We start from the raw sequence: 22,295 nt of genomic DNA, 5'->3' as shown, positions 1-22,295 counted from the left end.
CGCTCTTGCATTCGAGATCGCATCCAGAGGAGAGTCCTATCGTTTGCCAGTATCAAAACAGATGGAACGCGAGGACGGACGCTTCGTGTCAATTTCACTTGATGGAGTCATGAGCTGCACTGAAATTCGTATGAGAACAAAATGATTTCGACACCATGCGAAGTGCTAAGTGCTCAACACCTAATTATTTGTGCGATGTGCAAGGTAATACTTCAGATCAGTTACCATAGGTAAAAGCTTATGGCACGGAATTTCGATCCTTATAGAAATCCTGTTCGGGGCTACGTAAAACTGCATGAACTACAATTCTACAATGAACTAAATGGCACTCCGTGGTAGTATGTACCGAGTCTGAACGGTGGCAGTGGTAGGTCGAATCGGGGATGCCAGGCTTGCGCTGACTAGAACATGGCTGCGGTGTTCGGTGGCCGTAGGGCAGCGCCGGTAGCTTGTCCTTGTGTCCGTGGTCACCCATTTGTAGCCAGCTGACGGTGTCCGACGTAGACGTGCCGTCGTCGCAGGTTAAATTAAATTACGAGACGTACAGGAGGAAGCGAGCTGCCGAAGTAGAGCAGCGGCCGTGGCGTTCAGTCAGCTAGAAATCTACCAACATTCTGGGCACCTCGCACCATCAGCCGCCCGCGCTCGTCATCTTTTTCTCCAGCCGACCAGCCGACACTAGCGCTGCGCTACACGCTATAGTGCAGCGGCCGTGTTAGAGTGAACTGATTTGCATCTGTAAACCGACAGCTGGAACAGCATAGGCGATAGCTAAAAACCAAATTGCACGTGCACAAAAGTGTCTCGTCGGGCTACTTTATGAACACACACCGAACGACAAGCATGTGTTTCCACGTATGAGTCAGCGATGTGCCGACGAGTGCGCCCGGCGCGCTGCGCCACGGGCTGAAAGCGCGTCGCATCGATGCTCATCGCTCCTTGTGCGCACACCGTACGCAAGAAACAATGGTTCATTCAGGTTAACCGATGGCAGGGGCCTACTGTTCAGTCATTCTTAGTCCTCGGCATAGCACATTAATAAACCCAGAGACACCGATGGCAAGTATGACGGAATCAGCCGGTAAGCTAGGCCCCCATTCGCTGGGAGTTGTACAGGTCACATTTACGGGTCACATTTACGTCAACTGATCTCGGCGCAGGTGGCTCGAAAAGATTGACGTTTGAGTGATCCAGAAGCCTCTCATTGTTGTATAAAAGTGTAGACGAGGTAGGCAAGCTATAAGGATTGCCAGAGATGCTTTTTGTGTTGTAGTTTTACCAACCATTGTTGTTTTTCTGGCGTACTAGTACACACCGTGGCATCGCAAGTCGGATTGGACGCCGGATCGTAACGTTCCTACACTCTAAAAAAAAGAAGGGAGCGGGAATAGAGAAACGGGCTCCGTTCCTCCTTCGTCGCAGCGACTTCCTTCCTCTCGGGCGCTTTACCCGTCGCGCCCTTTCGCGGCGAGGACCAAACGAGCAACGTTCCTCCTTCAGTGTTCAAGTTTCTCCTCAATCACGGGGGTATTGCGCGCGCGCATGTGCACGCCGGGCCTAGACGGCCGCGGCCAGCCGCGAGCGATTGCTTTTACCTAGGATTTATGCAAGCAATGTGAGAGTAACTTTTTTTTATTGGTGTAGAGTAAAAGCCTCTCTTTTTTTATCGCCAGGCACTCGCACGATGTTCCGCACACTTCCGTGTGTGTCTCGTGTTTCTTCATACTACCAATTCGTCACAAATACGAGGAGCTCTGCTTCCCAAGCAGTCTTGCTTTATTATTACCTTAGACTGTACACAAATAATGAATTTTTTCGGTGTCGACATACTTGGAAAGCCCGTGCATTTTTAGTTTCGCATGGCACCAACAGCACTCATGAATTCGATGAGGCGCATAAAAAAGCATCACGCTTAATTTTTGCAACATTCTAGGAAACCTGATACCACTGTACAGTTCATGCGTGAAAGCACGATCATATATATATGATAGAGTTATACGTTCCGCTACTGCCATATGGATGTTCTTTGCAGTTTACCCCCATTCGAATACGGCCGCCGTGGCCGGAAGTCGAACCTCCGTCCTCCAGCATAGCCACATGACACCCAATAAGGCTATGCTACCACGGCAGGTGAAAGCACAAAGGGAAACAGGCTGCAAAGTTTCACCGAGCGTTTATTCTCCAGAATGGGTTACAACCATTAAAAACAGTTGAAACATTATCATAACTACACTTTTGTGAAAAGTAAAGCAATGAATTCTGTCAGTTAAACCAAATTCTCAATCACATGCGTTTTGAACTGCCCATGCCAGCACTGAGAGGTAAGACTGAATTATGCACGCGTGCAGTATGCCTTTCTCGTCCATGATTATCCTTTGTCGTGAGACACTCAACACAAAATGCACTTCTAGTAACAGCTGTGCACAGCAGGTAAGTACTAACACTCACTCACCTTTGTAAAAAGAGTATTCCAAATCCAGAGTAACAGTAACCATCACAGCCACAGCGCTGACAACAAAATTGTGGCACGCACTATGACTGCAAGTTGACACGCGAGGCAAATCGCGAGAGGCATCTACATTAGAAAAGTATCTAGGCACAGCATGCTACAACGTTATAGTACATTTGCGCACTGCAGCGCTAGTTTCTTCACTCAAGTAATAGAGCTGGCGCGACGCCAACAACCACTGCCATCGCTCACGAAAAAATACCGTCGGATGCGAGGTCATCGCTTATTTCTCTCGCAAGACCTGCGTTGTAACGTACGTATACGCTGCTAGAACGGTCGTTACCACATCAAAAACATTGTCATTGAAGGGCTAGTGGTGTACTGTATCCATGGCTAACGGTCACACTTGTGGTGAGCACGTAAAAATAATATAAGCAAACGTTAACACGAAACAACTAAATGAGGTCGACGCGACCACAGAACACCTACCACGACAGAGACTAAGTCTGGTCTGCATTCTGCGCTTTCTCCGAGTAACAAGTGGAAGAATAAAAACAGTCGTGACCTCCGAAATGGCTATAGTGCGCGGCAAGCGTTTACGTTCTCAGAGGTTTCAAGAAGAAAAAAAAAACTGTGGCAGTGGTCGACAGATGGCGCAGCGTTCGGAATGCCGTGGGCATTCCATGAATGGCTTGGGGAATCGTGTTCGCAAAAACCAGATAAGCTCTACTAATTAATCCATTCATTATTGTGCAACCGTTACTAAAGTTCCATGTGTCTAAACATCAGCTACAATATATTAACGTGTGCACATGTTGTGGTATTACCAGAAAACGTAAAAAAGTGTACAAAAGCTTACTTATAACTTGTGCCATTGAGGTCAGTCGAAATTTATTGCTATATAAGCTTGGGCGTTTCGTAGTAAGGTGTGAGTAACACGTCGATGTGTGTGCCGCTGTGTATAATAATTCATTGTGCTCTTGTTTAATGAGGTCACTACGTTTACTACGTGTCCTTGTGTGCATGTGTAGTTACCTTCACTGCATTAGCATACATTAGTCGTCCGGTGTCAGTGAGTAATCCTGAATAGGTTGAGTGGTATAATATCCGCATGGGAGCCGTGATGGTGGGCATAACAACGTACGTCACCGCATGCAACCTTTTTTTTAGTATCGTTGAGTCCCTCCAGATGGCGCCAGCTGTCACCTACTTCACGACTATGACGCTCTGACACTTCTAGCTACTGCTATAACGTTGAACATCTATCTTTCAAAGCTGCACTACTGAGTCTGAATGGTTTCGCTGACATCGAGTGCACATCTCGTGACCTGCGGCCCCGTAAACGCATGAATGACGTCGCTACACTATGTGAATCTTCGAGAAATAAATACAGCAAGCTTAGCATGCACTCTTCGGGTGAGGACTCAACAGCATCCGTGTCTTTCAGAGTGAACATCACCTCACTGCCTCAACGAAACCTACTTGCTCCGTCGTTCTCTTTCGCGATGTTTTCATCGCTACAGGATCGTCTGCATGTTTTTATAATCATTTCGTTCGATATCAAGCTCAGTGGGACCGTTGTTTATAACTTTCGGTGCCGTGTACTCCTTATCAGTCGAGGAATCGATGCATTTGCTAAGCCTACTCGCTTCGCTAACCTGAGGTCAGCCATGTTGATTTTTATAGGGAGGAACACGTTTCTCCGTGGATGAGGGAGCAACGTTTCTCTATTAAAGACGAACATTGGGAACATCGCCGTTCCTCCCTAAATTGCTCTATGTGCTTCGCTGAAAGCTTAAAGCGAAGTCAGCCAGAGGATAACGCTATTTAACCGAGTGGCTGATTACATGCCCACTTCTTAAAGTCTAGAGCCCTGCTTCTGCTTACAGGTTGATGTCAACGATGAACATGCTGCCTCTACCGACATGCTCACGATTTAAACAAATAAAATATTAAGGGAATGCCTAGCAAATTGGGGTTAAAAAAGGTTTCACGCAGCAGCATTGGTTGTTGTGCTGGAGGAAGGCCGGTCATCAGATAGTCCACTTGACTGGTAGAACCTTTTGAAAGCTGTGTTTTCGTCATGTCATCCTTTACTTTTTCTGAAAAAAACAGTGGCCTTCATACCGATCTTTCGTAGTTTTTTTAGTAGTCGAGAGTAATTTAAGGTGAAGCTTCGTTTGTTTCGTACATTTCTTCTCTTTTTCTTCTACCGAGCTCGCCGATTCTTCCTTGTGTTCTTGCATTGTGGAAGTAATTCTTTCTGGGACAGCCCGTAAGTGCTCCTCCACACGTCTAGGATATACAGGGCTGATATTGCAGTAGAAATGGCAGAGAATAAGCTGGTATGACAGCCCGTGATATCTGCAGGCGATCACCACAACTGAGAAACTTGATACCATCTGTAACCTCGTCAGTTTCAGCTCGCTTCCCAAAGCATGTTTGCTCTATGCGCACGAGGGAACAAGCTTCCCTCTAGAATCGAGGACAAAGGGGAAGTCTTTTGTTACCACCACTGCATTGTTGATTCCGACAACACCTTTGTTTTGAAACTTTGAAAGAAACAGAACTTCTACCTGGATGAGCTCCAAATTCCTGGATTGGAACTTCCCTTGGGCGTGTAATGTAGGTAACAAAGCTGATACCTCTGGACATAACTCTAAATCGGAGTGGATGCCAGTAGCTTCGTCAACATCGCTGAACTCCATGTTGCCGTCAAACACATCGCCACCAGTTACCAACGCACGACCCTGAATTGGTTTCTTGTAGCTTACGGGGTTTCCTCTCGCACTTTAGCGTGAGAGGAAACCCCCATTTAGACAAGTGTGCGGGAATATTGGAACAAATTCCAGAAACAGCACCAAGCTTAAGTTTCAACCTACCACGGAGAATTTCGGCAATGTTTTCGCCTACTATGTGCTCGCAACAAGGAATTTGGTCCTCGGATACGAATTATAACCTTCAGTGTCACCTGGAAGGCTTCTCGTGGATTTTTAGCAGCCCAGGCTTTGAGAACTGCACGGTTATTTGAGTTTGAATAAGTGCTGCCGATCGCAAGTGTTTTCTTCGAAGGCAAAGCTACTCCGACAGCCGGGTGCGCTGGTCGGCATTTTTACTACTTTAAACTGCTAATTCACTCAAGGATGCTTTATCGTCGTGTTACGTGTGAAATACAAACTTCGAAGATGTTTTCCAAGTAAAAGGTATTTTGATACTGATTGTAGGTCATCTATTCCAATGCATTCTATTTGTTTCTGAAATTATTTTTCCATCACTTTGAAAGACCTTCTCCTAACTCCTCGGACAATTTCAGCTACAGCCCAAGGAGTTTGTGTATGAAATGCATCTTCACATAAACGTTATACCATTTATGTCAGATGTGCCAGATGTGAGGCTTGCAAGCTCACCCATTAAAGCACAGCTGGATTGTGGCGCTCATTCGCACAAGACTGTGCATGTGGCCTCTCTATTTTTCGTTAATGTTCAAAAGAACCACAACCGTGGCAACGCAGAATTTTTTGTCAGGGGAAGGGGCACCACCTTGATCTGAAGAGGGTGCCAGACAGACAAGTGTGGTCAAAGGTCGATTTTCGCTCTCTAAACAATAGCGGAAAATTGCGGGGGGGGAGAGAACGGTGCAGGCCCAGCGTGCCACGCGATGGCCACACCACTCAGTCATTGCAGGAAACAAAATAATCATACATTTCTTAGGTACAGGTGCGGCACCTATTTATCACTAAGTAATAGTCATTCGGCCCTCACCTATCTACTTTAGTCAAAATCCACGCATTTGGTAACGCATTTCCCGCTGTTTCCCATGCAGAGGTAGCAGATGACGCTCCTTCACTATTCCCAAAATGACAGCAGTGCCGCCGCTCCGCGGGATACGGGAAGGGGCCGCTCCTCAACGCTGTGACGGCGCGCGCCTACTCAACTGACAGTATCTAAAAACATTGGCTTGAAGCAATCTATGCAGTTCACTGCTTTAACAAAATGCTCGACATGGTTTTTTCAGACGTTACTCCTAGCGCAGCAGGTGTGATTCTATTCTTCGAGGGAATTGATGCACTTTGGCCCTACCAGATTTTAAAACTCTGTGAGAGAGTAGCACTACTCTCGCAAAGGGTGTGTGAACTCTATTTTATAAGCGTCACTGCACTCTAGCGAGGGAGCTTGTGTCACAAGTCCCGTTAATTTGGGAGGTGATCGCCGGGCTAATTCCAAGGGCCGAGGTATCGGCCCCCTGAACCGCACCACGAAAGCGTGGACAATTTAGAAGTGGTCCTATTTGGCACGCCAGCGGACGCTGGCTGTGGCCCAAACAACAAGTCAGAGCCAAGAGTTGATAAACAAAACAAAATTATATTCTCAATAATGGCAGATCAACACTATACACAAGTATGCACACTCGACAATAGTTGAATACAATGTGTCACCAATCAAACAATGTACTACACCGTACAATCAGCCACACTCGAAACAACGGACACAGACAACAAGTCTGGATGATACTCTTCCGAGAACCACTCGCTCAAAGTCAAGCGTTGTTGTCGTTCCGCTGCCCCCGAAGTTTCTCTTCCAGGAAACCTCGCGTCTTCAATTGGGCACTCTCAAAGCTTCAAACTTCTTCGCCGGAAACACGTCGGCTTCACACACGCAGCTGTTGTCACGCGTATTCGCTCGATAGCGAAAGACACACACTCTTGCCTGTAGCTCGAGTCTTCACCCCTCAGGTGGAAATCCTCTTCTTCTCCTCCTTTGTCATGGTAGACAAAAGGCTTCACCCACAAGACGGAACACCCTACGCACTCTGGCGCATACTTTCTTCTTCTCCTGCTTCGTCACTAAGGACAAAACCTTCACCGACAGACGCGGCGGGATACCCTAGGCACACTGGCGTTAACTTCCTTCTTCTCCTGATCTCCCATCTCTGCTGCGCGGTTAAATACCTTCCGCGCGAGATTCCAGAAAGTTCTCATCATTTCATCGGCGCAATACGCAGCGAAAGCTGGGGGAAAGGGCGAGACGATACGGGGGCCGTCCGCGACGGATGACGCAACCCGGCATCACCACGCCCCTTTCCATCGAGAAATTTCCAAGGCTTGCTCGGCCGCCGACGCGAGGAGGTTCGTTGGCGAACCTACGCTTCCAAGGAGAGGGGGATGCGTGCCCGGGGAGTCTTTGGATGCTTGTTTTCTTTTTTTATCGTTGACCTCTCGACGCTTCGTCGCGAGAATTTGGCGGCGCACCCCTTTTTTTAGCACTCGTTTTGTGACAGCTTGATTCATTGATATGTGGCGTTGAACGCCCCAAAACCACTATGTGATTATGCGAGATGCCGCAGTGGAGGTATCCGGAAATTTCGATCACCTGGGGTTCCTTAACGTGCACCCACCACGGCGGGGCGGCTAGACACCGCGGCGGGGTGGCTAGGGAGCTTGTTCACAAATATGGAACAAGCTTCTACTCCCGCAAAGAGAGTCACCAGCACTCTCTTGGGGCTGCGAGTGAACGCGATTGTTTAGGCCGCATTCTTTCTTTTTGTTTCGTCTAGCTTTTAACGGCACGACAGGGCTTGCGTACTCATGTCATGGGCCCCAACAGAGTCAGCCTTGACTTGGTACCATGATCTCTAAAGGCTTGCGTGCCTGTGTTTTTGTTTGGCGTTTTGCACTGCGAAATTCATATTACTGATAGCGAACAATCGCTAAAATATTCCGAAATGATTGCGGATGCTCGAATTTCCTATAAAGTTTGAGAAATCTCCGCGAAGCAGGTAGAGGACCTCCGGGTTATATATTGTCTCATGACGTATATAAGGTGGTGTACGGCAAAAGAGCCGTGAACGTGGTTTATTAAGTGGTGAACGATGCGGAAAAAGAGGCGGCAACTGCTAAATTTGTCATGTGCGCTTGTGCTTTGCGGCGCCAACTCTGCTGAAACCCGCAACCAATTGCTTCTTCCGGCAATGAGAGGGTGTCGTCATTGCTATTACCCTCAAGTGAATGTGCGCATGTGCATCTGCCGGGCTTGTCGCAAACTATTTCGCAATTGATAAGTCATGAGTGGAGGCTAAAATGATTTCCTACTAAACTCATGCTGCTTCGGTGGCTATAGTTCCTAAAAAATGCGCCATTATGTTTGCGCACACACATCCAACTTCAGCCCCTTTGTAGCTCCCTTCGAACCTCTTTTCTTATCGTGACAAGTCATGACAAGCCGGTACATTGGCTCATGTTTGTTTACAAACTTGCCATAGCACTCAATGCACGCACTAATTATAAACAGTTACATAATATATTAGTGCCAGAATGAGGGGTGTATCGTATACGTTCTTTAAAGCCTGCTCAGGTTCACCAGTCGACTTCACGTTCTTTTTTCTAATTCCGTTATCATAGATTTTGAGCCATCGTACACCATCCTTAATTTTGGTATTGGCAATGTGAAAAGAAAATAACGTGTGGGGTTTATTTTTTTTTGTGTGTGTATAGGTAAATGTTTTATGTGGGGCAGCGTCCGCTCACCCTGGGCACCAGGAACATAATTTAGCAGAGGCTACGTGCATAATTAAAGAGCTATATAGAACGTTTAGCGAAAATTATCCACTGCTTTTGCTTTACTTTAAATGTGCCTGAGAAGTCTCAGTCGGGGGTCCTAAAGTCTCCTCTGAAGCCGTCATCAGTTAAGAAGTGCGTATTGTGTTTTTATTTACTTTTGCACGTAACCTTTCATTATGTTCTCCATTAGAGCGAAAGGTTTCATCTCATCGTACCCCATCTCCGTGGCCGAGGGATGACACAGCACGATTAACAATGGACGTATACATGAACACCAAGCGTTTAAGTGCCTCTCAAATTAATGCGCAGCTGGCCCTTGTTTTTCTTGTACGTCAGAACTGAACTGTTCTTGGAATGCAACGTTACAATCGTCTGACCTGCATTCTTTTCAAACACTCTTATGGCCAATACTTGCCAAATGCATGGCGTAGACATTGCCCCCCCCCCCCTTCGACTAGGGGATTCAAGACAGCCGCAGCCCTGCTCCCTTCAATGTCCTCCTCAATGTTTTTAAGTAAATATGTTTAGGTGCTACTAGTTCGCTGTCTAGTCAACCTTCGGCACTAAGATTTCGCATTTTTCAGCTTTAAACACTCCTTTCTTTACAATTGGCAGAGAGAGTGCTTGCAAAAGTCTAGTTCAGTTCTTTGAGACAGCCCTGAACTTTTACTCTACAGAATGGCGGTACAACTAGAAGGCCCCACAAGTTCAGAAGTGGTACTGCTGCCTCTCGTGGGTATGAGGCGCCTGCTCCACGTCGCAAGCGTGGCATTAATACAACATATGACGTCTCAGCTGAAATCGTTCATACAAGTATGTGTATATGCTGCTTAGTGCCTCAACAAACCATGAACGTTGACGCCATTTTCATAAGCTATTATTTTTATGTGCCAGATGTGCAGCCAGTAAACGAACCTGATATTTTTTCTATGTAAACGTATTGTTATACCTATGCAGGAAACATAGACACAAGAAATTTTGTACCAAAATAGAGTTACTTACTGTTTATGCTATCACCCATGCTGTGTTCGTCACCTATTTTGTCATTAAATATTGCCTGAAACAAATGAAAAATTTCAGGAGGTGTTTTTTTTTTAGTTTTCTGAAATGCAACTGAATGTACCACGTCTTGTACAACTGCTGTTTTTGTCAATCAGACCCTCGCTACGAGAAATATACATTAGTGGCTACTTTCAAATTTCAAGGCACTAAACATTCCAAAACCTACACATATTGATACTTCAGTTAGATGCATTTCGTGATGTGTTTCTTCTGTAAAATTGACCGTCCTGCACATTAGCAAATTTAAAGCCCTCAAATCAAACTCTCCACGTGTAACGATAGTAATAAAACAAGGTGGCGAGGTGCTTTTTCTATCGATATTACAGTTCAGTAGATATAGGAGCACAATTTAAGCGTCGGCTACTTTTTATCCTTTGAGTGATTATAGAGCAAACTTGTTGAAGAAGCAGGTACTTTTGTATTCATGACATATGAACGATTCGTTCAGCAACGCCACGCTTGAACATAACGGATCAGACACTCCTCGCCTTTCGAGGCATAAGAGAAAGCTGTCTGGCATGCACGGGCATAGCAAACTTATTTTTCTAGGGGTGAAGCTCCTTAAGGCGTGGGTCTGTGCGTCTTTGGCGTATGTACGTAGCCACCTCTAGTTTGTAATGGAATCCATATGCTGTTGGCGCGCGCTCGGAGTTGCCCTATGGATAAGGCCGCAGAGCGGCGAGCGTGCAAGGCGGTGGCAGCGCGTGCTCGCAGACAGAATCCCGATGTGCGAGCCCACGAGGCATAAGCACTACGTGAAGCTGTGCGACGCCGCCGCCAAGATCCCGCCGTACGAGAGCGGGAGGCCGAAGCGTGTCGTGTGGCTGCGCGACGCCGCCGCCAAGATCCCAGCGTTCGAGAACGAGAGGTCCAAGCGTCACGGCAACGGCGTGAGGACCCTGCCGTATGCGAAGCGGCATGGCTGCGGCGCGAAGAGGATCTCCAAAACGTCAGAGAACGGGAAGCGGCCAGAAAGCGTGCGTATTGGCAGGCAGACCCCATGTAGTGAGAGCTCGTGAGGCGTCTGCAAAACGCATCAGGCGAGCTCAGCCCCAAGGTGCTGACACGCGGTTTAAGCGAGACTTTCTAGACGTTACGTTCGGACACACTTGCAGTGTGTGCGACAGATTATGGTTCTCAAACAGTCTAGTCCCAATATCTTCCATCAAGAACGACCAAGCTCGCGCCAATGCCATCTCCGTGCTGCAGCGCGAGTATATATACACACACAGTGTTTCTCACGTCTTTCCTAATGATGTAGTGGGCAAACTTTCACTGAAGAGTCACGGTTTTACCGATCATTTCCCCTCAGGAGCTTCGCCCACTTATCGTCATTCACCCCGTGGATATGCTGTGATTCTTTATTATTTATATTGTGTTGCAAAATGCTCCCCAATTAACATTTGTCTACCATCATAACAAGAATTGAACTTTCATCCACGTCTTCAGCAGCGCAACACTTCTGAAGAGACGGGCAAAAGCGAAGGAGCTTGTGCGCAGCATCGAAAGGCAATGAAATTCAACAACGTGAATTGACCACTGACCTGAAAACAGTCAATCGACAAGCCCACAATCATCATCATCATCATCATAATTATCATCATCATCATCTTAATCCTGACTATGTGCACTGAGAGACAAAAGCCTCTTCCATGTTCCGCCAGTCAACTCAGTCCTGTGCTAGCTGCTGCCAATTTATACCCGCAAACTTCTTAATCTCATTTTCCCTCCTAACCTTCTGTCTCCCCCTCGCCCACTTGCCTCCTCTGGGAATCACGTTGGTTACCCTTATTGACCAGCGGCTGTCCTGTCTACGGGTGACATACCCAGCCCATGTCCATTTCCTCTTCTTGATTTCAACTATGATATCCTTAACCCCCGTTTGTTCCCTAATCCACTCTGCTCTGTTCTTGTCTCTTAAAGTTACACCTACCATTTTTCTTCCATTGCTCGCTTCGTCGTCCTCAATTTAGGCTGAACCATCTTTGTAAGGCTCCAGGTTTCTGCTACGTAGCTAAGTACCGGCAATGATTGATTGATATGTGGGGTTTAACGTCCCAAAACCACCATATGATTATGAGAGACGCCGTAGTGGAGGACTCGGGAACTTTCGACCACCTGGGGTTCTTTAACGTGCACCCAAACCTGAGCACACGGGCCTACAACATTTCCGCCTCCATCAGAAATGCAGCCGCCGCAGTCGGTATTCCAGCCCGCGACCTTCGGGTCAGCAGCCAAGTACCTTAGCCACTAGACCACCGCGGTGGGGCTAAGTACCGGCAAGATGCAGCCGTTATGACCCTACCTCTTGAGGGATAGTGGCAATTTACCTGTCATGATTTGAATGTGCTTGCCCATTCTTATTCTTCTAGTTACTTCAATGTCGCAGTTTGGCTCCACCGTTATTACTTTTCCTAAGCAAACATAGCCTTTTAAAACTTCAAGTGCACTATTACCTATCTCGAAGCGCTGCTCTCTTACAAGGATGTGGTACATTACTTTCGTTTTCTACAGAATAATGTTAAGACCTACCTTTCTCCTCTTCTGGTCTAAATCCATAATCATGAGTTGCGATTCGTCCCCTGCGCTACTCAGCAATGCAATGTCATTGGCGAAGCGCAGGTTACTAAGGTACTCTCCATTAACTCAGCTATGCCGCCAGGATTGTCACACAGTTCTGTAACTCATGGAAGTTTCACTCGGAACTCGAGGCTATTCGAGTCGGTTAAAAATGGTGACAAGCGGAGCTGACTGGTGCGAAGTCTTTATGCGTCTAAGGCATGCGTCTAAGGAAGTCTAAGGCATGCGTATGCGCCAAACCTATTCAAACTGCAGCTTTCTCTAGAACGTTCTCCTTTCCGGTGCTATCAGAAGTACGCTTTTCGGTCAGCGTTCATCAACATGTTTATTGTGATTATCATATGCTGCACCAAATTGATGAAAAAGCAAAAGGAGCTCTGGGAGAGGGACATCGCCAGTGGTTCTTCTATATAATCGCCCGCGTCTTGAATGATATCCCAACAAGACAGTGAGCAAAAACACGTGTATATTATCAAAGCTTTGTAAACAAGAACTTTTTCGATTCGTGCGATTCTCCATGTAGGCTTTACACGTTGTTGACTGACGGGCTCTTATAGCCACCGAACGACAAGGGGCGGCCGCAACAAGCGTTACATCACTACAAATGTCAATAATGAACAGGCGACTATTGTTTTTTGTTGTTGTTGTTCAGGACTTCACTCGAAGCACGGATTTCTATTGTTATTCGCTGTAAATTATCGTATAACTCCACTGAACAAATATTCAAACTCAGCTAAGTCGAAAAGCAACATTGACACCATCGTAAATGTTTATGATGATAAATGGAGCGAAGCACAAAACAAGGTGTACATGAGGTTCACTAAAAAGAGGACGAAGCTGCAGGAGAGAACTGCCATTTTCCTTCAGTGTAGTGAACAATTCGTTTTCTGAAAGTCTGTTTCGAGTACTTCTGCAAATCTATTCCTCGTTTTTTTTTTCTCAAGCTCATTTCTTAACCCTATTGCAACGTTCTGTGCTAGACGCTCGACGTTCGGTATGCTGCTGATTGGATTACGCCGACGCTGGTCAAGCGGCTAGTGTAACTAATTCTTGTAGTTTCGAACTTCATCAGTTGCTTTTAAATTGCCATTTAAATAGATGCACGGTGGTCAGATCCTTCATGCCCGTAACTCTGTCCTCGGACTAGCATATATTTCATTCATTGCTTGCAGTATACCCATTGTTCACAGAGAAAAGGTGGACATGTTTCCTAACAGCACCGCTTCACGAATTCGCCACACAGCACCTTGAAGCTCTTGGTTACCCGCCACTTTGCGTATGGGTAGCAACAGTGCTATTCTTGGCTTGTTTCTGTTCTCAGCCGTACAAAGTAGTAAAGAGCCAGTGGGGGTCACCAGCGCTCAGCGCTCAACGCAGGAAGTAGAAACACTGAAGAAACAGTTGCATTAAACCTCTCTCAAGGTCACTTCGCAAGACCATTATTCCGGACAGAAAAACATCAAAATCAAGGGAATGCTGCACGAGAGAACTGAAAAGCTAGTCGACGTACTGGCCAAAGTTGGCGATGCACTAGGGGAACCGATTAAAGAGCAAGACATTGACGTATGTCATCGCGTCGCCACACAAAAAGCAGAACAGAGCATCGTTGTAGTTTTCAACCAACAAGCAAAACGCGCGCAGGTGCTTGAAAAAACACGCAAGGCGAGAATAATTTCCAATGTTCTGGGCTCTGACAATTGCCAAGCATAATCATCAATGCAAATCTCTGCGCGCAGCTAAATATACTTCTAGGCTTACCCATTGCTAAGAAGAGGCAACTGAAATGGCGCTTCATCTGGGTGAAGAGCGGTAAAATATTTCCACAAAAAACTGAAACGTCAAACGCAATTAGTATCGGCTGTGAGGCAGATATTGAAAAAATGCGGGACTATAGCGTGTGTCTTTGATTGGAGCTTTAGTTTCTTTCAATCATAATAATGATTTCACCAAGTAATGTCTTGAGGCCACATTCATACGATTATCTTTCCTTCTTTCACTGCAACGCACAGTCTGTTAGGCACAAACACGACGAGTTGTTTGCGCTACTCGGCGAATTTCCGTTTCATTTTGACAACGTGATGATAACGGAAACGAGGTATAGAACAGACGACGAAGTATTGCGTATGCCTGGTTTTCAAACTTCATTTTTGAATCGATCTGATAGGAGTGGCGGGGGTGTACTACAGTTCGTATCTGGGCGTGTAGCACGCAACATGCTTCCAGACTACTCTCCAATGACATCACATTATGTAGTGTCAAGCTTAGAACCTCACATGTGCGTTTTCACAGTTGTATATCGTCCACCTAGTGGTGACGTTGCAAGTTTTATAGCATTTCTGGAAACATTGTTTTCTTTCGTCTGCACAAATATCTTGAAACTTGTTATCGGCGGTGATTTACACATTGACCTTTCTATAAACACCCTGAAGTCATGTAAGCTGCACATTCTTCTCGACTCATTCGGCTGCATAAATGTGATTTCGTCAACTACACTAAATAGTGCTACCTCGGAAAGTTTGCTTGACCTGTTTGTCACCAATGGCTCTGATGTTTTACAATCTGGTGTTATTGCAGCGACAATAGGAGATCATCCCCCGTATACTTATTATGTAAAGTGAATCATACATCCTGGAAATCTCGTCATTTTGAGGCATTTTTTTATTCAAGCTATTGATCTAAAAGCTCTAGATAAATTTCGCACTGAACTCGGAAAAATAAATTTCAGCCCAGTACTTGATTGCACAGACGCATGCGAAGCATACCATGCGTTCATTCATGTATTTCTATCCGTCTATTCATGCGTCCACTCGTCCATCCGTGCGTCTGTCCGCGCGTGCGTTCATACGTACGCACGTCCATGTCACTATCTGTGCGTACATCCGTCTGTCTGTCTGTCTGTCTGTCTGTCCGTCCATCTAGTGAACACTCCAACTACAGCTAAGTACCGCCATCTCATCATATTGCTACATGTACGCTGCCGCAATGCATGTTGTCAATGTGCGCGTGTACCCGACGAAGAGGATGAAGGTCACTTGGAGAGCCGGACTGGCCAGCGCTGCAAACGCTTTTGCAAATATATTTTCTGAATATATTTGCAATATATTGACTTGTTACTCACGTAACAATATATTCATCATATACAAGTACCGCCATCCAGCGGACTTTCTAATGACTAAACAAGAGGTGGCGTCTACTACAACACGGTTTGTGCGAACCACAACGTAAGGGGCTTCGCCCCTGAAAGAGCTAAAACACGTTTAAAGTCATCACAGGCAACAAAAGACACAGGACCGAGTCGACAGGTGGAACATGGGAGGAGCCTGTTTCCGGCAGTGTGCGTAGTCATACGATTATGGTGATGATGACACGACTTGCAGTCTTGCTATTCAAGCCATGTCTAGAAATTCATATTTGTATTACACTGGTGTCATGCCTTCAAAATTGTAGCGTATGCCATGCTAACAAAGAACAACCAGCACAACGAGACGTGTTCGGCGTTTGGTTTATGCTGCAGTGCGTTATATGCTAAGAAAATAGGAAGTCAGTCGCTTATCACCGGACAACAAGAAAAGCAGGCAGAAATAGTATATCAGCGTACTCACTTGTAACTTATCGTTATTTGTGACCCTTATTCCTACAGAGTAGTAACCCCCAGGTTTTACTACTTCGTTGAAAGACACAGTTTGATGTTTATGCTTATCATCAGAATAATACGTACGAGCTTCGCCTTTCGTGACAGCAACCTTAACGTACCACCTATCGCTGTAGTGTATTTGGATCCCTGCTTCATCCCTGCAATCAGATTGATGGACGATTGTTAGTAAGTCAGCACCGTTTGCGGCCGTTATTCTTCAATAAGTAGGCTTCTTCACACATTTTCGTCAGTTTAGGCCTGAGGGAATAATAGCAAAACAAAATCTATGACAAATATGAGAAGAGGTAAAACCATGCGGGAGCCAACAATTACTGTGGCTTTAAGTGCTGGTGCAGATAATATCTACCAACGCATCGCCCATGGCCAATTCGTGAGGCTGTGGTTGATTAGTCGCTATGTCTGTGGTGAAATGACGGAGTACTTCTTTGTTCTTATTTCGAAAGATCGGACAACTAAAAATCAAGCTATCTCTGCAGAGAGCACTGCTTCCTAACTGCTGCTGCTTACTGGGTCTGTATAGAGTTTCGTCCTTTTGCTGACATACTATTCAGTAATATATTTCTATCATACACTTCTTTCGGTTCCCATTGAAGTCCTGAGCAAAATATGGCACTTCCTATCTATATGTAGAAGGATGCCTTAAAACTGAAATTTCTCTAAGCAATTTATCTATCTTACTTTCCCGATCGATTACTGTGAAAGCGTAACTCTGTTTTCTTTTTTAACAGCAGAAATATGCTGCTTTGCTCAAATTTTCAGTAAACCTCGCAAAAATTATACCTGGTTTCCCGGATCGAAACGCATGGCACCAACCATTGCTCGTCGTAGCAACCTTAGCGGCATTCGAACTATGAGAGCTGGGCATAAGTGCACACTGTTCGAATTACGCATTCCACGTATGTGTGAACGAGACTGCCGATTATTAGGGTCACTTCTTTATTACTCCAACAAATCAATGTCCCTACCGCCTATTACTTAAATTAGCCTTCTTGTCTGAAACTCATAGCAGGGGAGAGAGTGACCCGCTTAGGTTTTTTTCTTCTGACAAGTTCCGTGGCCCCGAAATAACTGAAGCGCCCCGAAACTTCGTAACATCAACTGGCTTCGGCTCGTTCACTGCTTGTGCTTCGGCAGGCGTGCGATGCACCATCTATCAAAGCGTAAACAATGGAGGAACTGTGCCGCAGTCAGATGGCAACGCGATCAAAGGGGTATTGCAACATGTTTTGAGCATAGCAAAAAAAACTGCTGATCTTCATTTTAGGCTCCCGAGAACACGTTAGTGAAATATTGTAGCGCTACGTCACGTCCAATAAGAAATAAATTCTGAAATTTAGCTATACTCATATTTTTTTTTCTCTCGACAAACATAGCGACATACTAAAAAATCACTGGTTTTGAAGCCACGAATCAGATACAGGCTGATTTGAGCATGTCGCACTCGGTTGTTTTTGGGACTGCCAGGGGAGGCCGCGACTTCTCCACGCATGCGCGCGTGGTCACTACAACGAGCCGAGCAATAAAAAAATAACATTAGGAAAAAGCGCTGAAGAACACCAGGTGCACATGACATGCGTTTTCTTCATGTGCCATCCCTCCCTGCTTCACTGTCCGTGATTTCGTTGGTAAGACAATAGGGAGAGAATGGGGAGGAAGAAAATGCAGAGTGCGACAAACATAAGTAACTCTGGACTGATGGCGCGAATTCTCGCGGTAGTGTACTCATGAGGCAATAAGCTCTTTGAGTAAACTTGCTCTGTGACTTTTTTTTAAGTGTTGCGGGGCCTCTTTAAGGATGCAGGGCAAGACGATTTACGGGCATCCTCGTAGTAACGCAATACAACAATAAATCGTTCTGCTTAGAACACTCTAAATGAAAGCATTACCGTGAAAACCATATTTGCTGAATTCCACGTGATCGTAACAGAAAAACAACATTCGTTGTGAGGGCAGCAGAGCCAATGGTTTCTACGAAGTGGCCAGGCAAGCTTCTCTTTCAATTTCACTTTACACCGTTCGCTTTTAACAACAAAAAATTTCAAATAGATCGTGTTCTATCAAGGCAGGTTCTAGGCGGGCAAGCTGCGCGTTGTTTTCTTTATTCGAACGTTCTAACTCTATTATACCATGCGACAACCTTGTGAGTGTACGCGGGAATGCCTGGAACGGCAGCAGCGCCAAGGCAAAGAGGGCGAAGCCCTAGCAGCGTCAATCCACTCGTGGCGCTGCGGCCGGTAGTGTCCAAAATGCCGCCGTTTCAATAGTTCCGTACGTTTCCGCCAAATCGGTTGAGCGGTAGAATCTCCATCCCTATAAAAAGGCTCGGGCTCAAATCGCAGGTAATGAGGGCGCATTTTCATTCTTAGTATGACTTGTTACAGTTGTATTGGTTTACCTTGTTGTCTTATACTAGCCTCAGTTGTTACGTATTCCTGCAAAACGTGATCCTAATTCTGAAGTACTGAAGAAGAAATTTCACGACAAGCGTTTCTATGACGAACGAAAATATTCGTTTGCGTCATTTATTTTTACTTTGGTACGTTGTACATGAATACAGCGTATATTTTGGTCAATATTTAATATTTTAGGAATATGTTCGCAACATCACTTGTATATACCGCTTGCAAAAACGGCGGCAACACTGGGCGACGGCGTTCATAGTAAAGGACAACGAATGCGTGCGTTCCCGGGCTTCATTCTTGTCTGTTCCGTCTTCTTTATGGCAGTGGCGTCTCACGCGTTCGTTTCCCCACGACCGGGTGGGAAACTGATTTTGCCTTCTACCTTTAAATGAAGATAGCCTAGTTGAGTTGTAAAGAAGCTAGTTGACGACAGAGCGCTCCTACGACTGCAGCTATACAACTTCAGCGTAGAATAACGTGGGACGCTGCTGCCATAACGAACACTGAATGAACCGAAAGGATGAGAGGACAAGCGCTTACAAGCACTTTATTCGTGCGCTTGAACTGGCAGTTATACCATGCATATCCAACTAGCCCAACTTTTCATTCTGTCGCTGAATAAACGAGAACGGATCCCGGCGAACGCATGCTTTACCCGTGGCCACCGTGGCCCTGTGTTGCCACCGTTTTTGCAAGGAGAATAGCGCAATTGTATCTACAATGTCGACACGTTCACTTTTGTACTCACGCTTTGTGATCGCTAAATAGTGTTATCAGCCAAGCATCTTTTTCTTTACTGTCAGAAGGAACTTTAAAAGAATAGTCGGAACAACGCAGACCTTCGGAGTTTCCAGCCGACCAAAGATTGTAAGCTACCAGATTTTTCTTAAAAGGAGCCAGCGGCTGGCCTGGTGTTAGGAAGCAGAATATCCGGGACACGCAGGACAAGTATCGTATTCGCTAAAGTCTCGGAAGCCATACTTTACGTTTTTACTAAATCTCGTTCGGTGGCGCTACAAATAAATAAGCTCGCAGTAGACTTTCTTCTACTTGACAATTTGCGTACATTTGTTGTAGCCATAATCAGCAACAGAAGCTAGATTTAAAAGACGAAGGCAAACAAATACTGCTTCACAAGTGACACTAGGAATAAAAACGCCTAATCTAGAGGTGCGATTCAAATCCGGGTCTTTTGAGAGGCAAGCGGGCAATTCACGTCTTCATCCCTTTGGCGGAGCCGCGCGCAACTGTAAATACGACGGCACTTTGCAGAATATCGACAGCAGCATCACCAGCGGATTCACTGTGTTTGGGCTTCAATTATCGAAGCTTGGTCCAGCTACTGCCCTGTTCTAGTACATTTTACTTCTCTGGGAGCAAAGACTAGGCTACAAAGCCGAGGCACACGTTATTTAGTGCGCTTCTGCTTCTGCGAGCGCTAACACTTATATATTAGGTAGCATGAAGCTAAACTTAATAACAACATATACAGTTACTATGCGCAAGATCATTCGCATTGTTGGCATGAAACCTCATTTCGTGTGGTATTTTCGTTTTTTGCTGTTGCTTCTTTTCAGAGTTTATAGTGTAATTTTGCTTGTTTTCGTATTTTCTGGTCTCATTTCGCCTTTTTCCTGCCCCCGTAAACAACGATGGCCTCGCTCGGTTGCAGCAAGTTCACATCGAAGCTTGTAAGCGAGCATGACTGCGTGACCGTTAGGTAACGTGTAATCATGGAGCTGATAGAAACGGAGATGGTGGTGCGTTGTCAAATATTTCGGTTCCCGCATGTGCAATCACCGAGAAAGAATATGTGTGTCAGTGATGCCATCAGCGCAAGCGGGTTTTCCCAACGCGATAGTCGCCTTCGAGGTGGCAGTGGTCCGTCGGCTTTCAGCAAGACCAGCTTTGGAGAAGGAACGTAAAAGCAAAGAATCTTCTTTCAACTTGCGTACCGTACGTCGTCATTATGTCGGTTGCCTGCTATTAGGTAGTTTTAAAATAGCGCACCGCGAGCCTTTGCGGTACGGTCGCTGCCACTGCGCATGCATCGTAACGCGAGTTGGCGTTCGCGTTCGCGGACCGCACGCAGAAAATCCGAAATCCGTGCGGTGACGGCGGCCCGCATGTGGCCCGCAAGCGCTGGTTTCGAGGCTACGGTGTCACTGCGTGCGTTGCGGTTCGCAGCAGGGCAAACTCTATTCTAAAACTCTTATGGCGCCCGCTTCGCCCGCGACGCCCGCAGCGCTTGCAAACGGTGTTCAAAAACTCCCTATTGCTGATACAATCACGTTAGAGACTGCGTAATGTAAGACTGCACCCGTAGGCGTCTGCGGCGGTAGTGGTTCTTAGCACTTTGCGATAAGCGTGGCTTTCGAGAATAAAAGCACCAGCGCCAAGCTCCGCCTCAGCAACCGGCGCTTTCATGCCTCTTAAGCGGCTCACTGTGCAAAGATGGCATTCTTGACTGCGTAAAGAGTGTGCGTCGCCCGCTTACATTTACGAACTTGAGACAACGACTGCTGACCAGTCGAGGTCAAGATATTTGCGACCCGTCATTGCCTTCGCGTCCACAAAAAAAATAACAATAAGGCGATTGTCTCTAAAACGTTCCTACGTCTGCAAAAGAAGGGAAACGAAGATACAGGTCCTGTATTCACCAAACTTTTCCATATTTGTTCTAGCACTTCGTTACAAAACTAACTAATGCTCCTGTTTAGCCCATAATCTCCTCGGAAGGGTCTAAGACTATTGTGTAGATAGTTATCATTGACTGGGGCGCATATTGCGCAACACAGCAGTTACATTTCAATCGGGGGTGTCATGAAAGTAAAAAAAAAGGGGCTCACCCTTCCTTCTCGTATGTTGTATCAAACCGTCCTCGCCGTTTCCCCTGCGAAAGTTGTCTGCAGAATACTTAGTGTTGCACTGCTTCAATACTCACTTCAGCTTCGCCCAAGTGACCACGTGATTTAAAGACGTGATATGACGTCATTGTGACGCCGTTATGAAGTCAGCAATTTCGGCTTCTCTATGACGTCGTGGTTGATTCCCAATACAAAGTTGTCTTATGATATTTTTTGTACCTCAGTAGTTTAGGCGTCACGTAGCCGATAGTCATATGGCACGTTTGACGACACGTCTAAACTTTTTGTTTTGATAAGCCATGAACACGCAATGTCGTGCAGCATGCCGGTGAATCTGAACTGGCGGTTTCATTCGAGGGGTCCAGAGCCACGCTTTCTAAAGAAATTACCCATTGTTTCTTTGGGTGAATCAGTTTAACCTAATTTTGGAATAATAAACGACGCTAGCACTTTCTCCCAAATGCTGTCATGCATCCACGTTGCATTTGGCTCAAGCTGAAATGTTTGATTCACGTTTAGAACGAACAGGAAGTATTTCAACAAGCTCTGAAGCCCACATTTCAACTATACGGTAGTTTACAAAAGCTCTGAAACAGGTATGTTACTAAAATAGTCGGTGTTTTTTTTTCTTTTTCCTGAAAAGCAGTCGTGTGTTGATATGAATCAGAATTGTGGGCTGTATGTTTTGTTTATATTGGCGCCATCAGATCGTTCCAACACTGG

The 22,295-nt window shown here is 45.9% G+C and overlaps 1 protein-coding gene across 1 annotated transcript in view; it reads right to left on the bottom strand.

Moving 5' to 3' along the window:
• Positions 1-22,295, bottom strand: part of LOC142767564 (uncharacterized) — a 47,257-nt gene that overhangs the window by 18,755 nt on the left and 6,207 nt on the right. Inside the window, exons 3-4 of the mRNA XM_075869490.1 lie at positions 16,251-16,440; positions 10,009-10,063 (exon numbers count right to left, since the gene is read on the bottom strand). Of these exons, the coding sequence (XP_075725605.1) occupies positions 10,009-10,063; positions 16,251-16,440 (245 nt within the window). The remainder of the gene's footprint in view (positions 1-10,008; positions 10,064-16,250; positions 16,441-22,295) is intronic.

The sequence above is a fragment of the Rhipicephalus microplus genome, chromosome 7, assembly GCF_043290135.1.
Source record: "Rhipicephalus microplus isolate Deutch F79 chromosome 7, USDA_Rmic, whole genome shotgun sequence".
Lineage (NCBI taxonomy): Eukaryota > Metazoa > Arthropoda > Arachnida > Ixodida > Ixodidae > Rhipicephalus > Rhipicephalus microplus.
Note: the sequence above shows the minus strand (reverse complement) of the source record. Positions and strands in the feature narration are given on the sequence as shown.